At 44.9% G+C, this 11,539-nt stretch overlaps 1 protein-coding gene across 1 annotated transcript; it reads right to left on the bottom strand.

Moving 5' to 3' along the window:
* Nucleotides 1-2,241: 2,241 nt before the first annotated feature.
* On the bottom strand, nt 2,242-11,050 carry PLIN2 (perilipin 2). The gene is made up of 8 exons (XM_008145033.3): nt 10,967-11,050; nt 9,415-9,469; nt 9,132-9,327; nt 6,654-6,736; nt 5,625-5,910; nt 4,791-4,972; nt 3,796-3,930; nt 2,242-3,121 (listed from the first exon to the last, which is right to left on the bottom strand). The coding sequence occupies exons 2-8, from the start codon at nt 9,442-9,444 to the stop codon at nt 2,720-2,722; spliced, it is 1,314 nt and encodes a 437-aa protein (XP_008143255.2). The 5' UTR covers nt 9,445-9,469; nt 10,967-11,050; the 3' UTR covers nt 2,242-2,719.
* Between the last annotated feature and the right edge of the window lie 489 nt (nt 11,051-11,539).

Below are 11,539 nucleotides of genomic sequence, written 5' to 3'. Positions count from 1 at the left end.
CATAAAACCAGTACCAAGCTAAATAAGGTCCATTCTACATCAAGACTAGTCTCCCCTGTGAGATTCCAAGCCTTTCATTATATCATAATCCATGTCTCTCTAATCTGCAAGCCCACTTCACTTATATATTTGTTTATTTATTTGCTTATTTCTATGTAAAACCAGTTTAAGCAAATTAAGCATGAAAGAATCCCAGGCAACTCTGTCCCACCTCCTTCAAACATTTGCCTTTCACACTACCTTCCTATCATTTCACTTAGTCATTTTACTAACAATCTTAACTAAGGATGCATCGTATTATTTAGCCATGTCACAGTCAAACTCAATAGGCTGCCTACTTCTCACCACCTCAGCAGCAACTGAGGATGTGATTTTCCTTTTCAGCCTCTTCCACCCTGTCTCTGCCTCCCAGCTCAGCTCAGCCCCAGCTGGATGGTGATCAAGAAGGCTTCATCCAAGCCCTGGACGGGTGGCTCAGTCAGTTGGAACTTCATCCCATACATCAAAAGGTTGCAGGTTTGATCGCCGGTTAGGGCATGTATGGGAAGCAATGGGTTAATGTTTCTCTCTCACATTGATGTTTCCCTTTCTCTCTCTAAAATCAAGAACATGTCCTCAGCAGCATGGAGAGACCTGGAGATTATTACTCTAGGCAAAATAAGCCAGTCAGAGAAAGTCAAGTGTCACATGACCTCACTTATATTTGGAATCCAATGAATAAAATAAACTGATGAATAAAATAGATCCAGAGACATGGAAGCATGGAATACAATGACAAATTTCAGAGGGAACAGGGCGGGGTGGGGTGGGCTGGGGGTTACTGCAAGGAGGGAGGGAGGGGCCACAGGGACAGGAAAGATTAACCAAAGAACTTACATGCATAACTCATGGACACAGACACTAGTGTGGTGAAGGCCTGGGGCAAGAGGGGCAGGGGGAGCAGAGGGGAGAGAGTCAATGGGGGGAAAAAAAGAGGGCATCTAATACTTTCAACAATAAAGATAAATTTAAAAAAAAGAATATGCCCTTGGGTGAGGATTAAAAAAAAAAAAAGTTTCATCCAAGAAAGGAAAAAAAGATTAAAAAGAAAAAAAAGAAGGCTTCATCCCTCACCAGCCATAAAAATATGACCTGGGCCTATCCCAGTTGACAGCATTTCTTCCAGGAATCAATAACTTCTAAAACATGGGAGAGCGACATCAGAATTTCAAAAGGTAAGCAAGGAGAACAGAGAAGACACCATAAAACATGTCTTAAGCTGACCTTATGCCTGAAGAGACTTCTCTGAACAGTTGCTATTACCTTTTAGACTAGGAACTTAGATACTCAACAGTGGGCTGATTCAGTATCTTTTCCTTACCATATGGTTACTGTGGAAATATCATAGGATATCTGCTGGGAAGATGGACACCTAGAGCATAAGGGTGTTGCCCTGAGACATAAGCAAGTACTTTGGTTTATAGAGCAGGGATATCTTACAAGACCATCACCCATGCAGGCCTCAGTGCTCAGTCACTCCTGAAACTGGATAAGGCCCCACTGACCCACACCCAAGTCCATGAGCCCAGAAGAGGCCCTCCTTGCCATCCCCCACACCGGATAGGTATATGCACAGATATCTACCCTGCTCCTTCTTCCTTCCCTCACTACCACCTCCATGAGCTGAATGACACTCAAAGAGATAGCTTGGGCAAACCAAACTTTAGTTTTCCCCTTTTCGTTTTTTTAGTCTTTCAATATCTATAATGCCTTAACAAAGTGGAAATATTTGACTAATCATGACCTCATAGTATATACTCACACCCGAACTAGCAAGTTGAAGATACTACATGTCACTGTCCCACAGGGTGTCCCCATGCCTTTAGTGCAAAAATAGAAAAAGACAACCCATCTTCTAACACTTCACTTCCATCTGGTGAGGCATCATTGATTTTATGACAGATGAGAAAACTAAGGCTAGGAGATTAATGACTAGTTAATTAATCTCAAGGGTCCAGTAAATGGGCAAATGAAGGCAACTGTCACCCAATAAAATTCTTAAATGCCCATTAGCTTTTCACTTGTTTAAAACCTATCATCCAACATTCCATTTTTGATATTAGTCATCCAGTGTTATCATACTTCCAAATTCCCTCTAACAGGCCAATTGGAATTCATGTATGTGCATTAATAATCCTGTCATGCAGGCCAAGCTGCTCTGTGAAAGCAACATACAAAGCACATGGACACACAGCATAAAACTGATTATTCTGCAGTGAATTTTATTGAACTCACAGGAGGCATTCCTTTATGAAAATTTAAAAAAACTAAAGTACAAGCATGCATTGTGAGACAAAACAATGATGAGGCCTGCTCAGATCAAACCGGAGCAGACGCCAGTTCACACAACAACCCACAGGAAGGTGTTTTTATTCAGTACAGACAGACAGCAACAATGGCAACAGAATGAGACGATAAATGCAGTGTAACTTTTTGTGACCTCTGACTAGGCTCTGACCAGTCTATCATTCTTCTTTTACCAGCCAGGTAAACAAAATGACTCATCTGCTAAGGACAGAAACATTAAAAGATCTTAATCCAGTTGGAAATGACTACAATGAAGGGGCCCTTTTTTCTAGCTAGCTGTTTCCCCAATTCGGAGTTGTCTAGCAGGTTAATTGCAACATAACAGAAGATGTCATCTGGCTGGCTGAACCATGCACTGGTGACAGGGACAGGATTACTGTGTGTTGAGCTCAGGTTGCTGGGCCTGCTGGCTGGCTGTGTCCTTCTCTGCAACACAATGCTGAGCATTCTGAGAGTCGATTATCTGAGGATAAAAGGGACCTACCAGCCAGTTGAGGGGTGTGTTGTTAACAAGATAATCCATCACATTATCTAAAGACTCCTTCATTTTCTGCAGCTGCCCCTTGCTAGAAGTGAGGAAGCCGTCGGACACTTCTTGAAAGGAGGAAGCATTGCGGAACACTGAGTAGATGTCGCCAGCCATCACCCCCAAGTGACTGGCCTGATCTTGAATGTTCTGTGGTAACCCCTGGACGTTGGACAGGAGGGTGGAGCACGTGGTCTGCAGCTGCTGAGTCAGGCTTCGTGCAATAGCAAGAGTACGTGACTCAATGTGCTAAAAATAAAACAGGTTTAAACTTAGCAGGGGACCAACAGCGCTATGTATAAATTCATTCAATAACCGTAAGTTGGTGATGTGTCCACCGCACACGTGGATTCCTCAACTTTTCAAAATCCTCCTAACAACCCTGAGGGCAGCAGTGTTTTTAGCCACATTTCCATACATGCATCCTAGCTTTTGGAACCTAAAGAACCACTTTTTAGTATTGCAACACGCTATTTCTTCTGTCTGGAACATTAGTCCCCTCACTGCCCTTTCACCTAGTTTATTCTCCCATTCAGTCCCAGTGTAGCATGCACCTCCTCCAGAAAGTCATCTGACTCACCCATCCTCACTCCCAAGACCAACTTAGGTACTTTTTTTTATATCGTCTCCTAGTTCCTGTTTCTATGCTGTCAAAAACACCACCACCTAAAAACGCCTGCATCCCCTGTTAGTCTGTACTGAGGTTAAGGCCCATGTTCTTATTTAGCTGTATCCCACTACAGCAATAGCTATAGGTTATTTAAGTTACTGCAGTTCTGCTTTTCTGACATGTAACTTTGCTTTTCTGTTCAAACTTTTGCTGGAAAAGAGTATTCTAAGAGGAATAACGGGAAAATTTAAATAATAAAAGTCTGGTAGAACTTCTTAAAGGGTCGTGGATGACTGTGTCCTAGTCGTCTTACCTCAGCACAGTGGGATTCATCGGTGTCGTCATAGCCGATGCTTCTCTTCCACTCCACCCAGGAGAGGTAGAACTTATCCTGAGCATCCTGAATTCTCTGGTTGGCACTCTGCACATTCTCCCTGGCAAATTCAATCTAGAGCACATTGAAATAAAACAAAGGAACCAGTCAGACACTCGTATCAGTCTGTTCTTAGATCTATGATGTAAATCATCGAACTTAAAAACCAGGAATATCCATATGAGTTTAAGGACAGCAATCCCTGCCCTCATTGTTATTTATTATCAAGTAATCGAACTTCTTGACTGCCTCTACTTAAGATATTAAGCCACTTTCTCCATATTTACCTCCAGTTTAGCATAGGTAAGGCAACTGAAATTTAACATGTATGTGTAAAGTATAAGAAAAAATTCCAAAAAAGGAATTCAAACTTCCTTTTCCCTGTTGTCAGGCATCATTCCCCCTCCCAAGAATGGCAGTACAGTACATACTGTTCTGTAACTTGGCAATCTTCAATGGCTACACAATACTCTTTAGTGATATATCGATTTAATTAGTTCCCTATTAGTTGCCATGCAGTGTTTATAACCTTCAGCAACTCTAAACATACATAGCTGTGGGATAAATTTCTACAAGTAAAACTGCCGAGGAATAGGTGTGCTTATACCTTTCTGAGAACTGTCCCCTAAATCCTCCAGAAGTCCACAAGTACACCTCCTTCTCTACACCACTGCCCACAGCATCACACTCTGCCAGTGTGTTCGGAAAAGAGAGGCATCTGTAATTTGACCCCTTGGAGTAAGATTAGCATCACTTCAGATATTTCAGCTATATATACTTCCTGTTCTGTGAGTTTCTGTATACTCTTTGTCCATTTTTCTATTGGGTTGTTCCTAAGGTAAAGTTAAAATTCTTGGATTTCATGATTACATTGACTCTCATCCCTTGAGATAAATAAACTCACTTCAGCTACCTTTAAATGAGCTTTTACTCACCAGGTTAACAGTGGAATGGAGCTGAGAAATGGTCTCCTGGCTTTTCTGCTTAGCTTCTTTCACCCTGCCGAGAGCCTGCTGGTAGGCACGTGCGCGGAGCTTGGTAGACAGCGATCCCAGCCTAATATAATAACTTGGCTTCTGAACGGTCTCAAATCCTTCCACCTTTTTTGCTTCTTTTTCTGAAGTTAGAAAGAAGGGACAAAAAAAAAAAAAAAACATAAGGAAAAAAAAAAAATAAGGGATCACAGCTCTAAGTGACAAGGCCTGGACTCTTAACCTGGATCTTGATTTTGGCGTTTCTACCCACCCACCAGCAATTATGCACTCATTTTCCCAAGACAAATCATGTCTACTGCTGGGCTTGGCTACCCAAAACATATCACTGTATCTGAAGGTACATCTACACATGTCTCTTCCCATTAGAGTGAGCTTCTTGGGCAACACAGTACCTGGCAGACAGTAGCCACTAAATGTTTAATGATTCTGTAAAGCAGCCCATTAAAAACTATCCATTTGTAGAAAATATTTCTCTAGGCTAATTTCTCTTAAAGTTTCAAAACTTACTATGTATAATTCAATGTGAAACTTAATATTGTTTTAAGAAAGAACGTCTACAAAGATAGAAAGAGTAGTGGTTGTCTGAGGGAGATAATGGAGATTCAGGCATGAGGATCTTTTAGGATGATAGAAATGTTCTAAAACTAAACTGAGGTGATGGTTGTGCAACCATAAATTTAGTATGAAAAAGGTGAATTTTTTGGTGTATAAAGTATATCTCAATGAAGCTGATTTAAGATATGCAACATTATTTCAAGACACAAAAACACTTACCTAGTTCTTCCTCAGTGAGAGGGAGGTACTGGTCTACCAGCAGCTCTGAAGTGCTGAGCGCATTTTCCACTCCACTGCTCACCAGCTGCATCATCCGGCTGCCCATGACTGTGTTGATGCTGTCATTGACCACAGACTTGGTCTTCTCCACACTGCCCGTCACAGCTTCTTTGGTCTTGTCCACCACCCCAGTGATCGTGCTGGTCACGGAATCCTTGGCTCCAGTCATGGTCGTCGTCACAGCATCTTTCGCCCCAGTCACTGCACCTCTGGCATTGGCAACAACCTACAAGCAGAAAAGGAGAGCACTTGGCTGGTGAGAAACAAGGGCGTGAATAGATATTTAAGGTCTTAACTAAGGCAGCATAGTTGAAGAGTTTAAAGAAGGACTAGGGGACCAGCCAGTGTGGCTCAGTGGTTGAATGCTGACCTGTGAACCAGGAGGTCACGGTTTCATTCTCGGTCAGGGAACATGCCCTCGTTGAAGGCTCGATCCCCGGTAGGGAGTATGCAGGAGGCAGCCGATCAATGATTCTCCCTCATCATTGATGTTTCTATCTCTCTCTCCCTCTCCCTTCCTCTCTGAAATCAATAAAAATATATTTTTTAAAAAGAAACTAAAAGCAGCCGAAACCGGTTTGGCTCAATGGATAGAGCGTCGGCCTGCTGACTCAAGGGTCCCAGGTTCGATTCCGGTCAAGGCATGTACCTTGGTTGTACAAGGCAGCTGATCGATGTTTCTATCTCATCGATGTTTCTAACTCTCTATCCCTCTCTCTTCCTCTCTGTAACAAATCAATAAAATATATTTTTTTAAAAAAAGAAACTAAAAGCAAAGTTTAAAAATTTGTCAATATGTTATAGGCAGATATGCCTGTTTCTTCATCTTATTGAATATGTTCTCAGACACCAAGTGAGAAAGCTTCTATATACCATCTGTGCATTTACCAAACACCACATGGGAACCAGTTATGCTAAACAAATAGAACATGAAAATATGAGATGGAAAGCCTCAACACTCAAGCTCACCTGCTTTGTTGGCTGATTCAGAATAGGCAGTTTCTCCTCAATCCTGTCTAGCCCCATACAGGCATAGTTATTGGCAACAGCAACTAAAAAAAGTCACAAATGGGGAAATTGTTAATAGTGTATGTATAGAATGAATACATATTATCTAACCTAATAATAGACAAATATGCAAATGGACCGCACCTTTGCTACACCTAAGCCACGCCCACTAGCCAATCAGGATGAGTATGCAAATTACCCCAACAAAGATGGCGGCTAATTTGCATATCAAGACAGCATCGAAAGAAGCCAAGAGCTGCAGAAGGGAGTAAAGTTTCGAAGAAGCAAGCAAGCCGGGAAGGGGGGCGGGGAGGAGAAGGGAGGAGCGAAGTCAGGGCCGGGGCGAAGGGAAAAGCAGGCGGGCTGGCAGAGAAGGCGGGGCGGGTGACAAGGGCGGAGCGGAGGCGGGGCCGGGGGCGAACAGAAAAGCAGGTGGGCTGGAGGAGAAGGCGGGGCGGCGACAAGGGCGGAGGGGAGGCGGGGTAGAGTGCAGCAGGAAATCCTATTGCAGGATTTTTCCTGCAACGGGAATGCTAGTTATACCATAAACATTTAGTTAGAAAAACAGCAAAACCATTGATCTTCATTTATCACACTATGCATTGCCAATTTCTCCAGCTCAGACAGGAAGAGGCTCAGGAAGCTGGCAAGTTCTTCTACTGACAGGGAAATAAGGGGGTGGGAGAGAAGCAGGCAAGCCAGGTAGGAAGCTGGCTAAGAAGTTTCTTCCTCATCCCCTGGCTCCTGAGGTTAATGCCCAGAGGAGCCAGGCTTCACCTGAACCCTCATTCTGAGAACTCTCAAAATTAGCATTTCCATGCTGGTTTAACCCCTACCTACACTTAATTCAGTATGTGGCAATGGGGAATGGTATGCTAACAGCACTCAGGATCTCCCTAATAAGGCCTAGATTTTAGTCCAACCTTCCCCCTAATGATGACCAAGCCAAGCACTAGTCCTAAATTCATTTGGGAAGTAGCAGAGCTGGAAAACTGGTCTCTAAAGGTTCCTTATACTCCAGAAAGCTCATGACTTAACCATTTGGGGAATGATTTAAACCTTCATTCAAAAGGGCTCATGTGTTGCCCTAGCCAGTTTGGCTCAGTGGATAGAGCATTGGCCTTCGGACTCAAGGGTCCCAGGTTTGATTCCGGTCAAGGGCATGTACCTTGGTTGCGGGCACATCCCCAGTAGGGGGTGTGCAGGAGGAAGCTGCTCGATGTTTCTCTCTCTCATTGATGTTTCCAGCTCTCTATCCCTCTCCCTTCCTCTCTGTGAAGAATCAATAAAATATATATATTTTTTAAAAAAGGGTTCATGTGGAAAATCTTGATATACTACTAGTGGGAATGCAAATTATAAGCCACGTTGGAAAACAGCCTGGGAGTTCCTCAAAAGTTGAAATAGTTATTATATGACCTAGCAATACCACTCCAGGTATATTGATTAGCCCAAGAGAACTGAGAACATGTGCCCACACAAAAACTTATACACAAATGTTCACAGTAGCATTCATTATTCTTATTGCCAAAAAACAAAAGCACCCAAATGCCCATCGACTAATGAAAAAAATGTGATCTAATCACACAATGAAATATTATTCCACAATAAAAAGGAATGAAACACTAATATGTTGTGCAACTATCATACCTATCATTCCCAGAACTTTTTCATCATCCAAATAGAAACTGGCATAAGGTTCCTTTTTGGGGTGATAAAAATGTCCTAAAATTTATGGTGGTGATGCTTACATTACTCTGTAAATATACTAAAAAAACAACATTGACAATACATGTTAAGTGGGTGAATTGTATGGTGGTTAATTATACCTCAAAAAGATGTTTTTATTTGTTCTTAAAGCAGTTCATGTAAACTGTCTGGTCCCAAAGAAGTTAATTTCAGTTGACACACTGGCTCCCCTTGTGACCTATTGCCAACACAGAAGCATCTGTGGGGGATTTTTTTTTTTAAGTTATCATGAGCCCTGGCTGGTTTGGCTCAGTGGACAGAGCATTGGCCTGGGGACTGAAGGATCCCCGGTTCAATTCTGGTCAAGGGCACATGACGGGGTTTCGGGCTCGATCCCCAGTGGGGGCGTGCAGGAAGCAGCCAATCAATGATTCTCTCTCATCATTGATGTTTTCTCTCTCTCCCTCTCCCTTCCTCTCTAAAGTCAACAAAAATATGTTTTAAAAATAAATAATAATAAATAAATAAAGTTATCATGAACATCTGCCATTGCTAGGAAGCAGGCTTTCTATAACAATGAGGGTCACCTGGCAGCTGATTGACAAAGGCAGTACATGCCTCAGGAAAGGCTGAAGATTCCCTGTGTGTGTGTTCGGGGCACGAGGCTGGCATTCACCATATTCAAACCAGCTCCAGGCTCACTCCTAACAGGCCCCTTGGACTACATCTGGAGTGGGAATCAGAACTCACTTTGTGGCTCTAGCTTCTGGATGATGGGCTGAGCACTCATCAGTGCCACAGACGTGATGGTCTTCACGCCCTTCTCCGCCATCTCACACACAGACTTCAGGTAAGGATACTGATCCTTCGTAGAGACGTAAGCCGAGGAGACGAGGTCGTATGTGGAGCTCACCAAGGGCAGGTTGGCCACCCTGGTCACCACACTCTGCAAATCAAGAAGGGGGAGGGGATTAACTTCCCAAAACACAAGGGGAGGGAAAGGAATCAAGAAACAGCTGTTCAAAATTCATACCGGTTGTGGGTCAACTGCAACAGAAACCATTTTTCTTCCGGGGGAAAGGAGAGATCTGTGGAAGAGAAACTTATTTCAGGTCACTAGGATAAGACTCTCCCAGATCAATTCCCCAACTCAAGCACATGCTAATTTCAAGCAGAGAAAAATTCAAGATGAGGTAAGCATAGTCTTCTGCGCTTTTTCCCACCCTCTAGCTCTGAGAGCTCTCCCCTTGCAAACGCCTGGGCAAAGTTTCAGAGGTCCTGTGTAAACTTCCAATATTAAACAGGCTCTGCAGGGAAAAGTTGCTGATATTTTTGTCCCTTTCTTCACCAGGATACTAAAAATACCTTTTGAAGGGGGGATATCTGTTCACAAAAACGCTAACCATGTTAAAATACATGTTAAGGCCAGCCGGTGTGCCTCAGTGGTTGAGCATCTACCTATGAACCAGGCCAGGGCGGTCAGGGCACATGCCCGGGTAGGGGGCGTGCAGGAGGCAGCCGATCTATGATTAGCTCGCATCGTTGATGTTTCTCTCTCTCTCTCTTCCATGGTGAAATAAAGAATATATATATATTTTTAAAATCCATGTTAAGCCCTAGCTGGGTTGGCACAGTGGATAGAGCGTCAATCTGCGGACTGAAGAGTCCCTGGTTCGATTCCTATCAAGGGCACATGACCAGGTTTCTGGCTCATCCCCAGTGGGGGCCGTGCAGGAGGCAGCGGATCAATGATTCTCTCTCATCATTGATGTTTCTATCTCTCTCTCCCTCTTCCTTCCTCTCTGACATTAATAAAAATATATTTTAAAAAATAAAATAAAAACATGAGCGTACTAATCACTTAAAAAAATAAATAAATAAATCCATGTTAAAACTAAGGAGAGATGTCAAGCAGACGGCATCTTGGACAGGCAGGACTGTGTGGGAGCCCTTTGGCGGGGATTCATTCCTTCCCTGTAAAAAAGAACTAGTTCGGTGGTGACTAAGCAGAGGAGGAAGGTGCTCCCTGGAACTGAGAAACGTCTCAGCTTTAAGATTCCGTGTTCCCATCGACCCACACCCACACAAAACTGCCTCACCGCTCAGCAACAGAGCTGGGAAGTTACAAGCAGCAGCACAGCCCGCTGTCCACGACCTCCGGGCCAATCGGCTCACCCTCTGCCTCCCAGGGTCCCAGTTGGACAGGGAAAGGGGGAACCGCGCTCAAGGCGGAAGGCGGGCGCCAGCATCGACTGCCCCGCACCCACGGCGCACCCCATGCAACTCTGTTTTAAGCCGAAATTCTAACGCATTCCTTTTAAATACTGTCCTTTCGGGACAAATGAAAAATGTTACCCCGCAACCAAGCCCAGAAGGTAGAGTGGCTGGCAGAAAAGCAGACTCCACGAACAAAAGCAAGTGCGGAAGGCGCAGGCCCAGGAGCCCGCCCCCTCCCAGCCAGCGCCCGGGCTTGGCGAGACCCCGCCGGCCACCACCCCGCCGCCCAGCCTGGAGCCCCCCGCGGGGTGGGGGGTGGGGGGTGGGGGGCCGGCCAGGTCGCAGGTCTCAGAGGGGCGCGCACCCACCGACCGACTGCAGGCAGGAAGCGAAGATCGGACAAGTCACACACACCCGGCTCCAGCGACACCGACGGCGTTGGAAGAGCAGGGCGCTGACGCCCCGATTAAATACCCGGCCGGCCCCGCCCCGCCCCGCGACACGTGACCCGCAGCCCGGACCCGAACCCCCGCGGCCCCGCCCACTGTCGCCCTCGGCAGAGTCCGGGCGCCTTCCCCCACCTCGGGCCCGCCTCGGGGGGCGGGGACCGCGCCTGGGTGCGGGGCGCCCTGCCTGGGTGGGGTGGCTCAGCCGGAGTGGGGGATCCCGGGAGGCTCGGGCAGAAACGCGGGCGGCTTTTTGCAAAAGGCTACGGAGGAGTCACGAGAACAAATTAACACTAACCTGATTACCATTGGTCCTCAAAATAAAAGTGTTTTTTTAAACAAAATGGAAACAATGATTCTAGACTTACTTTTAGCAAACGAAAACATAAAGTTTTGTAAAATTCTAACCCGAATTGTGACAGACCTACAGGGATTTGGTTCACTGTTCCTTGGACTTGGAAGTCAATTCCTCATACATATTTCCATTTTATTTTA

Source organism: Eptesicus fuscus, chromosome 15, assembly GCF_027574615.1.
Source record: "Eptesicus fuscus isolate TK198812 chromosome 15, DD_ASM_mEF_20220401, whole genome shotgun sequence".
NCBI classification, from domain to species: Eukaryota; Metazoa; Chordata; class Mammalia; order Chiroptera; family Vespertilionidae; genus Eptesicus; species Eptesicus fuscus.
This window is presented reverse-complemented; position numbering and strand designations above follow the sequence as displayed.